Source organism: Acomys russatus, chromosome 21 (assembly GCF_903995435.1).
Source record: "Acomys russatus chromosome 21, mAcoRus1.1, whole genome shotgun sequence".
NCBI lineage: Eukaryota > Metazoa > Chordata > Mammalia > Rodentia > Muridae > Acomys > Acomys russatus.
This window is the reverse complement of record NC_067157.1, coordinates 52,584,362-52,601,484: the sequence shown is the minus strand read 5'-3', so window position 1 is coordinate 52,601,484 and position 17,123 is coordinate 52,584,362. Positions and strand designations below refer to the sequence as shown.

At 47.5% G+C, this 17,123-nt stretch overlaps 1 protein-coding gene across 1 annotated transcript in view; it reads right to left on the bottom strand.

The window, feature by feature from the left end:
• Igf2r (insulin like growth factor 2 receptor) overlaps positions 1-17,123 on the bottom strand; it is a 98,715-nt gene that overhangs the window by 71,426 nt on the left and 10,166 nt on the right. The window contains exon 2 of the mRNA XM_051164470.1: positions 3,984-4,123. Coding sequence (XP_051020427.1) covers positions 3,984-4,123 — 140 coding nt within the window. The remainder of the gene's footprint in view (positions 1-3,983; positions 4,124-17,123) is intronic.

Sequence of the window (17,123 nt, the reverse complement as noted above, 5' to 3'; positions counted from 1 at the left end):
AGTGATGGGGCTCTAACAGACACAACACAGACAACTGACCAATTAGATTAGGGAAGACCTGACCCCAGGACAACAAAATATTGTCACCTCATGAAATCAAAGGCTCCCTGGCTGCAGTGGGCCTTCAAAACAGCAGAGAACTAACTGTAATGACTGCTGGAGAAGGAGGCACCTGTGCCTTCCTAGGAGAAGAACACTGGGTAATAATACATGATCCAACCCAGCTAGTATTGATGCTAAAGGGAAATGCTAGACAATTATTAGAAAGAAACAAGAGAAAAGGTAGGAAAAACCTTCTGGAAAGATATCTGGTCTAGTTGGGGACCATGAGGCAGGCCCAACTTTACTGACCCTTATACAACCTCCAAGGGTCAATGTTCCCCAACCACCCCTGAGACCATCACAGCCTCCTCCTAGATTCTAGGGCCTAGAAGAAAGCAGTCTCCCAGAAACTATGACCCCTGCCCTTTTTCTCTTTCCCTCCTGAGTCAGGAGAGTTGGGTAACACCCTCAGGTCATGAGGAATTGAGTCAGGCTGCACTTGGAGATAACCCTGGGCCATGAGGAGTTGGCTAGCCCCAGCCACACTGGTTCCTCCACCCACATAAAACAATATGTGGGAAGGGGAAAACAACTGAGCAGCTCCCAGTAAACCACAAAAACGGCTGTAACTTCCTGATTTGGGGGGTGGGGGTGGGAGACAGGCGTATGAGGGTCCCTCAGCCTCTCTAAGGCAACCTTCACTCTCTCTATTCCATTAAGCAGTTTCAGCCTGTTGGGTATTGCTGGAGTCTGAGTATTCTCTGCTTCACTTTCTTACAAGGCCCACTAAGATGTCCTATAGTACACTTAGCTCAGACTAAAAAGAATATTTGTATTTTGCTAACTAAAACAGTGAATACCACAGAATCCCATCTTGAGTTCTAACCATTTCAATTTAAGTCAGATGGCTTATGGAGCACAATTAACTATAAACACAGAAGGAGCCGTGTAGGTGATATGTACATTTTGGTTATAGAAATTCTTTGTACCTTCATATGTTCCCGTCTGTACTCCATCATGCCACGCTGTCCCTGAGTGTTATGTTAGATAGATACAGAATTCTGATAGGACCCAGGAGTCCCTCCCACCTCTACCCCCACCCCTTCAAGACAGGGTTTCTCTGTGTTAGCCTTGGCTGTCCTGGCCTTGCTTTGTAGACCAGGCTGGCCTCGAATTCACAGTGATCCACCTGCCTCTGCCTCCCAAGTGCTGCGATTAAAGGCATGAGCCACCACTGCCCGGTGACCCGAGAGTTTCTTAATGGCTCTGATCAGCTGTATCCTCCTCCTGCCCACAGCCCAGCCTTGTCTATATCAGATCCTCAAATGGGCCTTCCTGGGCTCATAAGTCAATAAATAATATGTACGCCCTACCCACTTCCACCCTCCACAGCTCCCACCCGACCCCAGCATGAACAGATACATTTTATGTAAAAATTTCGTGGAAGAATGTCTTGAGTGGATGTAACAACTGTCAATAAAGCACTGTTTAGTGAATCAGCTGGGCAGGACAGGAAGTTAAAGGCGGGACTTCCTGGAGATGGGGAAGAGCCAGGAGTTGAGAGTTAAAGTTGACAGAGGGAACTGGAGGGGTGAAGCAGCCCAGGAAGGATCAGATTGGCAAGTGCTTGGTATATATGTAGGTTATGAGGATTAGAGTAGTTTATTGATTAAAAAGTAGCAGTTTAGATTCTGCCCAGCTAGTGCTTGCAGCTTTGAATTATGCTTCAGTCTCCTTGTGTCCGTTATTGGCTTCCTAGGCCGAACAGATACATTTTCTTGTATTTCACTGTGGTTCTTGGCCAACAGCATCACCTGCAATCATGAATTCCAGGAAACAATCTCTCTGCATAAGCTGATCCACTAATAAAAAAAACTCTTATGACTATGGAGAGTATATAATTTGCCAATCCCATAACCTAATTACAGTTTCTTTTGAGGCTATCTTTAGCCACTGCACCATGGGGAGGAAGAGGTGAACAAAAACAGAAAAACCATTCCTTGCCCACCTCTGTGTCAACCCTGATAAACAGGAGAATCTATGGGATTCACTAACTTAAGAAAATCCTAATTTTCACTAATGGACAGGCTGAGAATGCTGTCAGATAATGCAACCTGCTTCTCTGATATGCTCATCCATGTTTTTCTCTCTCTTTTTTAAATTACCTTGATTTATGACTTTCTCACTTCTGATACTATTAAACTTCATGAGGGGGCTGGAGAGATGGCTGTTCTCCCAAAGGTCCTGAGTTCAATTCTCAGCAACCACATGGTAGCTGGCTCACAACCATCTATAATGAGATCTTGTGCCCTGGGTATGGTATGCAGGTATACACGCAGGCCAAATACTGTATACATAATAAATAAATAAATGTTTAAAAAAAGAAAAAACTTCATGAAACAGTTTCCACATAGGAAAATGGAACCTGAGGTTAACATAGGCACCATCTTCCCAGGTCTTGGTCGTTCCTATTTGGCTCCACAGTAAACTATCTGTCTTAGTCCCTCTTAGGTAAGAGCTGTGGTTTTGTTTGTTTTAGTTGTTTGTTTGTTTTATGTCAATATTGTGAAATCAAAAAGACTTAAACATGAGCCACTACTAATGTACTACTGAAGTCTAAAGCCATGGGTACAATTGCTGTGAACATAGGTTTGTCTATGTTTCTCTAAGTTGATGTGACTTTTAATCTAATTACTGGAAAACTAGTACATTTTTAGCAAACTTAATTTTTAGATATTGATAAATAGCCACTATTGAAATTTTAAATGGCACTGTTGAAACCTTAACTGTCCCTAATTTTAATGGCAAATGGATAATTACAATCAAATTTAAAGTAATAATAATTAGACCCCCTCACCCCAAAGATAATTTTTTTGTTTTTGTTTTTGTAGACAGGATTTCTCCATATAATAGCCCTAGCTGTCCTAGACTCTTTGTAGACCAGGTTGGCCTCGAACTCACAAAGATCTGCCTGCTTCTGCCTCCTGAGTGCTGGGATTAAAGGTGTGTGCCATCACGCTCAGCTAAAAGATAACATTTTTTTAAAGGCAAAGAATGCAGTTAGCATCAGGAGGAAGGCCTCACAACTCTCTCAGGAAGGTTTGATGGTCTAGGAAGAATGCTTAGGTATCAAGAACAAAACAAAACAAAATTGGACACTACTGGTTTTACCCTCAACTAACTCACAACCTGCCGTGCTGTCTTTAGCTCTTTTCACGTACTCATCTGTCTGCATGCTACTCACTACATGGAAATAATATTATCTCATACTGGACATTCAAACTGAAAAATCAAATTGTGTGTGTGTGTGTGTGTGTGTGTGTGTGTGTGTGTGTGTGTGTGTGTGTGTTTGTGCCACCTATGTAGTAGCCAATGCAAGACAGAAAGAAAGGGTGTCGATACAGACAGTTGTGAGGCACCCAACAAGGGTGCTGGGAAAGGCTCGGGTCTCTTGAAGAATGACAGTGTTCCTAAGCACTGAGCATCTCTCCTGCCCTAAACTGTCTTTATCATTATTTCACCCGGGTATGGAAGAGAGGCGAGCAGCTTTACATGAAAGCATGGGCAGCAGGCTACATGGGGAGAACAGCTGTCTTTAATTTAGAAAAAAAAGCTATTATAAAAATGCCTAGAGGTGGGGAGGCAACTCAGCAGGCACTAGGACTTACTCCTCTTCCAGACAGCCTGCGTTCAGTTCCCAGCACCCACACCTGGCGACAACCTGCATTCAGTTCCCAGCACCCACACCTGGAGACTCATAAACACCTGGTGGCTCCGGCTCCAGGGCTCTTGAGTCCTCTTCTGGCCCCAGCAGACAGCTGAACCCAATCACAGGCAAACTCACAGACAAAACAACTTTTAGAAAACATCTTCTATTAGACACTATATTAACTACTGCATCATAAACACACAACTGTGTACAAAACAGGAGCTTTACTTACCCACTGATTGACAGGTTTTTGTCTTCAAGTCACACCTGCAAACAGCACTTGTCGGCCCACACCCAGGAATATCCACATTTTCACAGACGTTGATTTTATAAACTGCATTATTTTTAGAATCAACAGCTTCCCATGTATAACTAAGAAGAAAGAAAGAAAACTTGTTACTGTCTTAATCTGACAGTAAGTAACTTCTCTCTAGTTTGACGTGCTAGCCATATTTGCTTCAACTACTACAAATAAGAAGGCACTCCTTTCTGTTAACCAAAAAAGACCACGCGGCAAAAAGTTTTGAAAAGCAGCCAGGGTAGAATTTACCTGGTACCACCCGCCTAGGAAAACCTCAGAAGCCTCAAATCCACCTTGTTCTAAGAGAATCACTCAGGTAAGCCACTGCTAGAGTGACACTGTGTGTGCGGCAGGACTGGTCCAGGCGCCCCAGAGTGCTGAAGACCAAAGGGACTGCTGTGTTTTATTTTGTTTCAACTTACTATTGTTTTATGTGTATGGCTGTTTTGCCATAATGTGTATCTGTACACCACCTGTGTGTGGTGCTCAAGGCATCTAGAAGATGTCAGTTCCTCTAGGAACTGGAGTTACAGGTGTTTGTGAGCTGCCATTGGGATGCTAGGAACCAAACCCACGTCCCCTAGAACAACAGTCAGGTGACTGCTGAGCCATCTCTCCAGTCCCTCCAAGGGACTGTTTTTGAGACAGATGGAACTTCTGATGCCCCTGCCTCCATCTCCTGAATGCTGAGATTACAGACTTATACCACCACACCTAAACGTCTGTGGTCTGGGGACCACACACAGGGCTTAGTTACACCTTAGGCAAGCACTCTACCAACTGAGCTCCACCCCAAGATTTTTATTCTGTTATTTTTTTTTAAAATAACTGTAATGTATAAAGCCAAGCCTGCTTCTGGTACAGACTAGTTTGCACCTGAACTGGCATGACAGCTATGCTAAGAACTGTCATGTGCCTCACACTGAGACATGGCCTGCTGCACGCTGACTCACTGCAGAGCTCTGCAGAACCCACTCTGACTAACTCCTGAATGCCTAGAACAAAGTCATTGAAGTTCTGGTTCTGCCCCCAAGTAATTACGCTCGATCCTCTCCTCTCCCCTGGGAGAATATTTTGCCTGCTCTCTAAACTGGAGTTCATTTCCTCAGCAAGAGTCAAAAAAGAAAAGGAAGAAATTGGGTAAAAGTTTTTTGAAAGGCTAAACCAGACTTGCTGCAATAAGCCTACCCAGAGGGAGAGAAGTGAGTCCGCTCCCTCTCATTCCCAACTGATCCCATCTGACCCTATGAACACTGCCTCACAGGAGTGGTCCCAAACCCGCCAGGAACCAAGCAACTCTGTCAACCTGAGGTCCGAGTCCTCCGCCTCCCCCGCCCCCACCCCCACTTGCCCAAAAGCACCGGCTGGCAGGTGACCGAGTGTCCTGGGAATGTGTGGCCACTAAGACACTACAAACCTGAAAAACTGGTTGCTTAAGTGCTAGGCCTTAGGGTGATGTCAGACTTTAAAGGAAGAACTACTTGGCTCGGTTTCTTTTTGGGGGGGGAGGGGTGGGCAGGGAGCTTAATTTAACAGTATGGTGGGTTTTTTGAGGGGGCATGGGGGGGGGGGGGGAGTCTGAAATTGTAGGTGTCCTAAGTGCTGGAGTTAGAGGCCCTGCCACAGAGCTTCCTAAGCACTCAATGAGAAAGGCAACAAACTACAGAATGACAAAAGTTCCCAAGGCCCCTGCAGGGCCCATTCCAGTAAAGGAAGGCAAATACATAAACAAGTGCACAGGACAGGCTCTGTTGCAAACTGAGCCGGTGAGGGCAAGCCAGTGTGCATCGTCAGCCACGTCAGGCTGGGAAATCTAAACTGGAACAGGTAAGCAGCAGTGACTTAGGGTTGGAGAAAAGGAAGGAGACAAAGTGTCCTGAGCTGGAAGACTGAGGGGTCAGCAGCAGGTGGGGAGGCCACAGAGGTGGAACAGACAAACCCTGGGCAGTAAACAGTTTTGAATATACTTGAAGCAAGTATAATATATAATAAACATATAATAAACTTCCCATAAACCTTTATCTAGTGATCTGCAGAATATTGATACATTTCTATGTTATGGTGAGTCACAGTAAAACTGCTAATCTCTCATTTGGGACCTGTGACTAAGTTTATTAAAGCTGGCAGGCAGTTTTCATCATTACAGCTCCTCACATCCCAGTGACTAAAAGTGCCTACCAGTACCATGGAAAAGAAGTTAGCAAAGAAAGTCAAATATAAAAAATCCAGATAGAAGAGAGATTGAAAGGGTGAAGTCAGAAGAAAAGGCTGCTTTCTGAAGTCATGCTTTTTTCCTATTTGTGTCTCATACAAATGTATCAAGATGCAAGTGATGCCGTAAATAGGGAAGGCGGCTCCTATTTCCTGCTGGAGTCCTTGAACAGGCTTTCTCTGTAGTTGACTGAAGGACTCACAGGCAGCCCTCCATAGGCAGACACCCTCAGTGCCATAGCTCCTGGGGGAGGGGTTCGGGAACACTAGCTCGGCTTAGTCACATCACTTAGGAGCAAAGGAACGCTTGCACTGTTTCTAAACTGAAACTGTCCACCTGTAGGCTGTTAACACTTGAGAAGGTCTAATTCCAGTGAACAGCACAGTTGCTTTAAAGCAATCAAACATGCCTGGCACCTGAGCACCATCCCAAAACTGAAACAATGTGTCAGGAAACTCCTGGGAGGCTAGTAAGTTCTGCAGTGCAGTGACAGTGAGCTAACATGTGGGTCCATGTGCTCTGGTATGATTTAAAACTACTTTATAATAACCCAATAGTGGTAGAAATACATGACATTTAAAGAAATGCTGTGTTTAATGGGGGGTGCGTGTTTGACTATGACGATGCAGTGGTGCACTCCTGTTATTCTAGCCTTGGGGAAGGATCCATGGTTCAAAGTCAGCGCTGGCTACACAGTGAGGCCTAGCCTATCCTGGACTGGCTAAGAACCAGGCATGGTGGTCCATGTCTTTAGGAAGCTGATCTCTGTTGAGTTCAAAGCCAGCCTGGTCTACATTGAGAGTTCCAGGGCAGCCAGAAACAAAGACAGAAAGAAAGAAAACAAAAATAAACAGTAAAAGTTGTCACATTCGAAATCATAAACTAGATGACTAAGTTTTCTGGCAGGCCAACGGCCAACTAGCCAAAATGGCCTACGCTGCAACCATTCTTAAAATGAAATCTGTACAAAGCTGAAAAACCAGCATGATCATATTAAAGAACCCAAGAGTGAGGGCACTGGAGACTAAAGTGTACAGTTAGAACTTTGAGGGACAAGAAACTGGCATGAAATTTTCTCTTTTACCAAATAAATAAACCTCTATTTCAAGCAAATATGAACAGCCAAAATTAAAATTTCATCCCATAATAACAGTTCACTGCTAAGCAAGTAAGGCATCTGAGCTGAGAGGCCCTCAAACGTCCACCTTTACCCAAGTTCACACAAGTTAAGGCAGGCAGGGAGGACAACTCATTAGCTCAAAAGGAAACTCCTCTTACTTTAACAAGAAGCAGGACTGAGGAAACAGCCAGTCCACTCACACCCAAGTGGTAGGCAGACGTCCTCCTGCAGCAGCACACGGCACAGGAGTGAAGTCCAACGGCCATGCTGACAGTCCTCTGTACTGTTTACTCAGTCCCCATCTTGTTTGAAGGACTGCAAGGGACAGTGAGCAGGTGGGACAGGAAGAAACTGCAAGGCCCAGGGACTCAGTTGACCAGCCTGAAACACAGAGCCTGGAATCCCTGCCCACTGTCCCAACCGTTGCAAAACTCAGTCACTCTCCTCAAATGAGGGCACCCAACTGTAGCTAGAAGTGCCCTTCTGGGCACTAGGCTCCCTAGGGAAACCTTGGTCTGAAAATGAGCAACAGCCTAGAAGTGGCAGAGGGGACATACCTATAACCTTAGTCCTCAGGAGGCAGAGGCAAGGGCGTCACTGAGGCCAATCCAGCTAAAGGGCAAGACATTGCTTCAAAAAGAAAAAGGAAACAAAGTTAAAACAGCAAGGCCAATCTCCAGTTTTCAACTAGTTCCTAGGCACACTTGTCCCCGAAAAGCTCCAATTCTAAATACCTCACACCATAGTGTCACTGCTAAGCCACGGGATCTAAGTGGGTCCTTAGCACAGGTACACACTGTCTGTGGCCTGACACATGTTGCTGCTTAGCACAGGTACACACTGTCTGTGGCCTGACACGTGTTGCTCAAGAAACATAACTCCTGTCTCCAGAACCCTAGCCAGGGACACAAGTAGCCCTTTTCCAACATAGTATCCATTTATTTCTCATATAGAGAAAAAAGAATCTTGGCTGAGGACATCTCACAGCTGGTATAGTGCTTACGTAGCATACATGAGGCTATGGTGGTTTGAATGAACCCCCCACCCACAGGCACATGTATTTGGACATGTGATTTCCTGGTTAGTGGTGCTCTTGGCAGGTTATGAAACGTTAGGAGGTGGAGCCTTGCTGAAGGAAGCTGGTCACTAGAGTTCACAGCCACACCTAGCTTCCAGTTTATTCTCAGAGCTCCCTGCCTGTGGATGGAATGCTTGTGAAGGGCAATGTCTCTGAGCTTCTTACTCCATCTACTGCCATGCCTTTCCCACCATTACAAAGTCTCCCTCTAGAACCCTAAGCCCAGCTAACCCTTCCTTCTCTAAGTTGCCTTGGTCACAGTGTTTTATCACAGCAGCAAACAGTCACTAATCCAGAGGACCATCCCCAGTCCTATCCCAAGTGCCACACAGAAACTAGGCACAGTGGTACCTTCCGGTAATCCCAGCATGTGGGAGGTAGAGCTGGTCAGGAACTCAAGGTCACCAATAGCTACAGAGCAAATTGGAGGTCACACTGGGCTCTATGAGAAAGTGTCTCAAAAACCATTGCAAAACAGGACGATTCTGGGACACAAAACTGCTTTCTTCAATTAAGTTCTTCAGCCTATGTCCCTAGGACCACCCAGGAGGTCACCTGCACTTCAGTTTCAGGGAACGCCTACGTAACAAAAGATTAGGAAGGCAGGCAGGCTAAGGCCATAGCTAAAGCTATAACACACATGCGACCCTCACTGCGCTATGTGTGTCTTAGTACAAGGTTCTTCTCAGCACTGACCCCTGAGTGGCACCCCAGCAACTGGCTCCATCTTCAACTCTCTTGAATTCCTCTTAGGAAGCAAAGCCAGAAGCCTCAGAAAAAAATAGTACCTCACCCCATGTCACACAGCTATGGAGTGGCCAAATCAGGAACGAATCCAGGTTAGCTGATAAGGATAAGAGCAGCACTGCTAGGGTCAACTTTATCATTTGATCTAAGTTTTTAACATTTTAAATTTTAAATTTCTCAACGGCAACACTGAAAAGCTCTCTAAAACTTTAGAGTTAAACCTTGTTACTACACACACACACAGCCACTAAGATGGCAGATGTGATGCAGATACTTCAAAGTTCCTGTTTTACCTCACAGCCAGCTGTGCACACTACTGTGTTATTCTATAACACAACATTAGAATCACCACTTTATAGGCACATCTGAGTTATAAAACTCTCTTTCCTGTATATGATGTCAAAACTCATGAGGATTGGGTGGATGAGCCCACCTGGTGGCCTCAATCAAAACAATAGGCCCATACCACATGGTACTCAAGTGCAGGCTACTTGTATCCTGGCCTAAATGCCAAGCTACAAAGGCACACACAGCTTTCACACTCCTCCCAACCAGCAGGGCTCCTTCCCTCAGGCCTGGTGGCTACTGGGTCTGAACTGGGAGAGTTCTGAGCAGAGATCGCATCCTCTTTACCACTCTCAGACCCACGCAGGCTCCTTCCTTTAAGAGGACTGTACATCTCAGCACAGTCACAAACCAACACACCCAGCAAGAAATGGGGAAGGCTAAACATTTGATGAGCTCTCCCTGATTTTAGAGTGAGCGCGGTGCTGTAACACCCACAACAAGAGTGGTCAGCAGACCTGTAGAAGTACAGGTCCACCCCTCACCAGAAAAGAACAGCACAGTTTTCAAAGTCTGAGAACAACAGCCCTCTCCAGAATTCCCTGGGACCCACAAGGTGGAAAGAAGCCATTTCCACATTAGCGTCTGACCTCCCACACGTGCCATGCTAAACACGTATCACATATACAATAAATAATAAATTGCTCTAAGTATTTTTAAATTATACTCAAAACCACTCCATATACTTTTTCAAAAAAAAATTCCCAGAACCCACCTACGAGCCAGACTCAGCAGTGCAAGTGTCTGGTAGTACAGCACAACCCTAGGAGATACACCTGGTGCACAAACAGACACAAGAACACTTGTCAAAACTACAGGGAAGGCAAGGACTGACACTGAGGTTCCCTCCTGACCTTTCCATTTGCATTTATGAATCTGTAATTTGTCTCCTTTAAAAAAAAAAAAAAAGTTGGTGATCCACAAAAAGCGAAGTGGTTATCCAGGGTGCTTTTGTGAGCCCTCGGTGAACACAGCTCTGACTCTTGGAGACAGAGGCATACTGAGTCTTTCAAACCTGAACTTCCAGATGTGAGTATGCCTGGGGGGCATGCAGGCTGTCACCTGATCACCATTCCTTATAGCCAGTGTCTCAGCTCATACATTCAGCACACTGGCCCCAAAATCCAGAGCAGTCTCTACCGAAAGATCAGGAAGAGACAAGACGGGTCCCTAAAGGACCTACAGCGAGGCAGGTAGGGACTAGTTCACCTTGTGGGCTGTGTATTAGGAAGACAAAATTTGGCCTGGCCGGGTGACTCAACCGTGACCAGACGATGACACTGAGAGGCACATGAGTTTGACACAGCAGGACCCAGGATTATATAGGAAGTACTTCACTTCCTGTTCTAGCCAACCCACAAGACTGTGAATAAAGATATGAAGCCTGCTCAAAACGAGAAGGTCACATGGAGTGTCGGGCATTCATCTGCGCAGAGAGCTACACAGCTTCTGGAAACAGGAATCAATTGGGTAAGGGGGATCCAGCCCAAACCCCTAAATTAACTGTGACACCTAAGTCCAATTTTAGAGGCTGGGAGAGAGGGGCTGACAAACAACCAGGGCCCAATTAATGTCTTTGAACCATGTCATGAGGCAGGGTGGGAAAAAAGGAGGCCAGATGCCTCTGAAAAGGCACCATGGTCACAGTGGAAGGACACACAGACCTGGCCTGAATCCTGCTCTTACACCCCTGCCTATGGGCAGTGCAAGTCATATACTCTCTGAACCCCAATTTCCTTGTCCACAAACCAAGCAAAGCCAAAGGATCATGAATGGCGGAGACCTCAATGAGGAGCATAACAGAGCACACTGTGGTCTTACACAAGGGCTCAGATGGCCCAAGAACTGAGTTCACAAAGCCAAGGAGGACCGTGAGGCAGAACACTGCCAAGGGGCTGGAGAGGGAAGGGAAGAGCAGGCCTTTGTCCTGGGCCACACCCACATAATGCTGATGATAAATCTGGGCCTCCAGCAACTTCAGGGGCACTGAGACCCAGCACATACATGCACAGTGTTAGTGAGCCTCTGTATGGCTATGATAAACATGTGAGACACGGCACACATATGCACTGTCAGTCAGCTTCTGCATGGCTGAGATAAACATGACAGTTTAAGAAGAAAGGTCTACTCTGGTTCTTGGTTTCTGAGGCTTCACCGTATCATCCACTGGCCCCACTGCTGACTATCACAGCAACAGGTATGCAATGATATAGGCTACACTCACCTCATTGTAGTTGCAAAACACAGGCAACAGGGGAAAGAAAGTAGGACACACAGGTAAGCATGGGACAGGATAGCCTCAAAGATGTGCCCTGATGACACACCTCCTCCAACGAGGCACCACCTCTGAAAGTTGCTGCCTTCTCCCAGTCATGCTATGGAATTATGAATACGTCTGTCAATTAATCCCTTGATAGGGTCAGTCAAGACTCTGAGGACCCAGCCACCTCTCAGTGGCTTCATCTACCACTGGAGACATAAGCCTTTGGGGGAGGTGGGGAGGGGACACACTTCATACCTGAACCATCCCTCTCTCTCTCTCTCTCTCTCTCTCTCTCTCTCTCTCTCTCTCTCTCTCTCTCTCTCTCTCTCTCTCACAGACACACACACACACACACACACACACACACACACACCCCAGCTTGAAGGGGGGGGGGGGACACAACACGACATGATCACGGGTGACAAGACATCAGACCACGGAGACAGACAGCTTCTTCCTGGTTGTCTCCTCAGGACAGAGCAGCTGAGCCTCCTCAACCCTAAACTTCAAATATGGCACCTATCCACTAGTAGCTGCCACCACAAAGAGGCCCAGGTAACCCTGAACTTCCTAGTGGCACAGGAACTAGGGCTCTCATCCTCACAATTTTTACTACAGCAGCCAATACCTGCCCCTCCAAGACACACAGACACCCAGAACCTCTCAGAACGTGGGGTGCTCAGCTCAAGCCCAGCACTTGGGCTGCAGAGCAGGATATGAGCCCTCGGCCCTACTCCATTTGGATTTCCTGTGTTCGTGTAAACTGGTGCGTTCACTGGTAACTGGGACTATTTGTCACCCTGAACAGTAATGGTCTGGATGCTCTCTTGCAAGGCCACAGCACGGCTGCATTAAAGCTCAGTGGCACATTTCCCTCAATGCATGACAGCCTAGGTGCATCCTTGATACCAAAAGGAAGAAGAAAGGAAAAGATCTGTGAGGGGAAATGGTACACAGAACCCTGGTTCGGAAAGCAGAGCTGTTGGATGCTGCTCGGCTGTAGAGCACATGGCTGCCATGCCCAAAGCCCTGGGTCCAGTAGCACCCAGCCCAGTATAAACTAGAAACAGTGGCAGGTAATGTAGTTCTCTAGAACCCAGCAAATGTTAAAGGTCATCCTTGGCTACATTAGCAAGTTCACTGCCAACCTGGGCGACAGGAGACTGTCTCACAGTGAAAGAGAGGAAAGGGAAGGGCCTCACTGTGTGGATGCAGGAAGGCAACCTTTGAGGTTAAGAGCAGCAAAACACCAACTCAAAACTTCTCTTTGCTGTCAGGGAGGGCCCCAATTCCTTGGGGACCAGATGTCCTTTCTTTAGGGACCTGACCACAGGGAGGGCTGACATTTTAACTACTCGGCAGTCAGCTCAGCTTGTGAATTTGTGATGCTAACGAGCAACCAGAGGCTGCACATGTTATTTCGTCACAAAAACCAAGTAGGTGGACCAAGACTCACAACTACAATCCCAGCAGCTGGTAGACTGAGGCAGAAAGACTACTATGAGTTCAAAGCCAACCTGAACCAGTGTGACATGTCCAAAAACTCCTGCGCTGCAGATGCTGGGCTTCTATCAGGGGCTCAACAAGAAACTGGGCTGGGCAAAGGAGAATGCACAAGGCCCGTTCCTGTCGAGCCAGAGAACAGCTGGGCCTTACCTGTGGGGCTCTGCCGTGAGCAATGACACAGCTTAATCACTTACCCTCATTACCTAGGGGAGCATGCCAACCTCCCCAAACTTATCCTGGACGTAACTTGGCCTGCAGTCCCAGATCAGAAAGGAAGAGACTTGTCAAGCCCTTGAGCACAAGCCACTTCCCACTGCAGCCTGGCAGCAAAACTGTCCCCAGGCTCAGGGAACTGGGAAAGAAGTAGGTGCTGCACAAGCACAGCCTCTGGGGATTTGTTTTGTTTCTGAGTCTCACTCCTTCAAGTCCCAGCTGGTTCTCCTGCCTCAGCCTTCCAAGCGCAAGGATTACAGGTATGAGCCATGTGCCAACTTTGTAAGTGCCACATCTTCTTGGTCCTCCAATGGCTCCAAAGTCATTACAGTCACTTCTGGGACCCACCCCCAGCTAATTCTCAACATCTCTCCTGCCAGCTCCCACCACACTGACCCCTTTGGTCTCAGACAGGCACATCAGGTCCTACAAGGCCTGTTACATGCAGTTGGCCCCTCGCTTCCTTCCAGGCTCTCCACATTATCAGCTTACCAAAGAGCCTAGGCCTAGAGGACCCTTGTGGCTGAGCCCTTTCGGACCCCACCGTTCTCCCCTACAAGCTCCTCAATCCTCTCCTACATTACTAAGGGATGCCTGGCTCTCACTGTTTCCAAGCCCCATATCACCACTGGCTCTCCCTACCTTCAAGCCCCATGACACCACTGTCTCACACTGCCTCCAAGCCCCATGACACCACTGGCTCTTCCTGCCTCCAGGCCCCATGACATCACTGGCTCACACTGCCTCCAGGCCCATGATACCACTGGCTCACACTGCCTCCAGGCCCATGACATCACTGGCTCACACTGCCTCCAGGCCCATGATACCACTGGCTCACACTGCCTCCAGGCCCATGACATCACTGGCTCACACTGCCTCCAGGCCCATGACACCACTGGCTCACACTGCCTCCTCTAAGAGACAACAGAAACAGATGTTGGCTTTTGGCTCCAGAATAGAAAGTAGCACATCTGCAGCTGTCAGCTGAGAGGAGACGTTAGAGGAACAATGATGACTCAGTGGGTACTGCCCTTGTCACTTCTAAGAAACCCTCTTCTGTGTCATTGCTGGTCTGGTGGCTTATTGTTCTATTTGTAGACTGAGCTTGGGAGTACAGAGTTTTTCCACACAAAGCATCTGCTTTAAAATGTGAAGCTGATAGCAGGCCTGTCGGAACGGACTTGTAAAACCAGCTACAATGGAGGCTGAGACAGGAAAATTACAAGCTCAACAGTTGTCTCAAGCAATTGAGTCCCTGTCTCAAAGTTTTGGGGGTTTGTTTTCTTTTAACGGGAAAGAGTACTTGCCGCCTTATATGCCAAGGCCCTAACTTCAATCTCCAGTATTGTCCAATAAAGAAGTAAAGACTGATTTTAGAGTCAGCTGGAATTAGAACAATATTACATCCAGTCAGTGGCCATACGAAGCTCTGTGACAGCAAAAGGCTCAGCCTAAAAGGTCACATGTTAAACTCCCAGGCCACCTGGAGGCAAAGTAAGCTGGAAGCCAACTCTTCCTTCCCAAGTGATGTCTCCTTTAAAATGTGCAGCTGATAGCAGGCCTGTGGGCACAGACTGGAGGGCCAGCTGCCTGTGGGCACAGACTGGAGGGCCAGCTGCCGGGCTCTCCGTTGTGTCTCCTACACTCAAACACAGCTAGGGTCAGTAGTCCCAAACACCTGCAGGAACCAGTCAGGCCCGAAGAACTTACCCTCCAGTGCTGACTGAGCAAGGGAAAAAACATTGCTGCCAAAGGTCAGTGGCTGATCAGAATGGCAAGTTTTACAGGCATGGTGAGGTCAGCGCAGCGGGATATTCCTCCACTGTGAAGACTGACAGACCCACCCCTCCACAAGCTATCAGAGACCAAAATAGGACATGGCGCAGTCTTTGGCACCTCAAAATCTTGCCAGCAATAGCTGGCTTGCAGTTGTAGAGCAAGGTAACCAAATGTTTTTCCCACTAACCCCTGCGGCTACCTACAGCAGACACTCCCAACCTCCAGGGAGCCAAAAGTCCAGCCAGATGGCAGGAGCCACTAGTGGGTACCTAAATTAACTAGGCCTTCCTGCCTCCCACTACAGATCAGCAAGACAGGGCTAGGTGGCTCATGCTGTAGTCCCAAGACTTGGGAGGCAGAGGCAGGCTACCCTTGTCTACACAGACAGGCACACACCTGCCTCCTTCTGCTTCCAGGAAATGAGATGAAGCAAAAAAGCACACAGGGCCAGCTGAACAAGGGCCTGCCACAGCCCACACCTACTGTTCCAGTTTCGTGCTGGGACACAGTGAGTGTGAAGTAGGACTGCAGACCCCCAAACCCACAGCTTCAAACCTCTTCAGAAGGCAGGGCCATTTCTGAAAAGGGAAATCCATGTGCGTGGTGAGCAAGCACTCACTGAGGCAGAGACTTTGGGCACTACCAGTGACATGGAGACAGTGGCTTCCAGCGAAGCATTGTAGCACCTGCCTGGAGTCCCAGCACTCAGGATGCTAAGGCAGGAGGATCATACGTCTGGGGCTATAGAGAGAACTAGTCTCAAAAGATAAGTAAGGCAACTGTGTAGAGAAGGAAAAGAGCCCCAGAAATGATCTGACACCAGCTTCCTCATACAGCTGTCTGGGGCAGGACTCACAAGGACTGCCAACGGGCAGCACACAGCGATCTGCCAACTATCAACAGGGGCCAGCAGCTGCCTTCTGGCAGGAATAGCACCCCTGGGCTGGTGACCCACAGGAGAGTAAGAAAAGACCTCAGGGGTCCAGGACCAGCCCCTAATATACTCTACCCATCCCCCATCTCCCCAAAAACCATTTATAGCCAAGTTCCAACAAATGCTTCCAGCAAGGGCAACAGATATCCAACATAAGATGTAAAGTGAAGAGCACAATCAGGGGCCATCAAGGGCTACATGAACACAAGACAGCCATCCAAAAAAAAAGGGGGGAGGGTGGCAAGGAAAAAGAAGATTCAGTTAGGCAAATGGTGTGTGGTACTATTCCATTGTAATCCCAACATTCAGGGGCTAATAGGGCAATCATGTGTTCAAGGCCAGCATGACTGAAACTATGCAGTGAAACCAGTCTCAAAATACAAAAATAGAGCCAGGTGTGGTGGCGCACACCTTTAATCCCAGCACTCTGGAGGCAGAGGCACAGGATCACTGTGAGTTCAAGGCCAGCCTCATCTACAAAAGGGAGTCCAGTATAGCCAGGACTGTTACACAGAGAAACCTATCTCGAAAAACTGAGGGGCGGGGGAGGGTATGAAGCCGTGGGTCCACATCAGCAAGGGAAGTTGCAGAGCCCACAGGACAGGCAGACACACCTCATGCAAAACTAGAGCAATGAACTAAATGTAAACAAGACGAGGATCAAGTGGGACAGGAATAACTCAGGGCAGAGGAAGCTGGGCAGCACAATTAATAACTCTGACCCAGATAAAGACCATTTCCCCAAACACACATGGCTCTTCTAACTCTCCTACGTGGCAGGCGACAAGGGAAATTCCATTCACTGGCCACAGAGGAAAAGATAAATAAACCCCTAGAAATCATTTATTGACTTATCAGCACATTTGACCATACA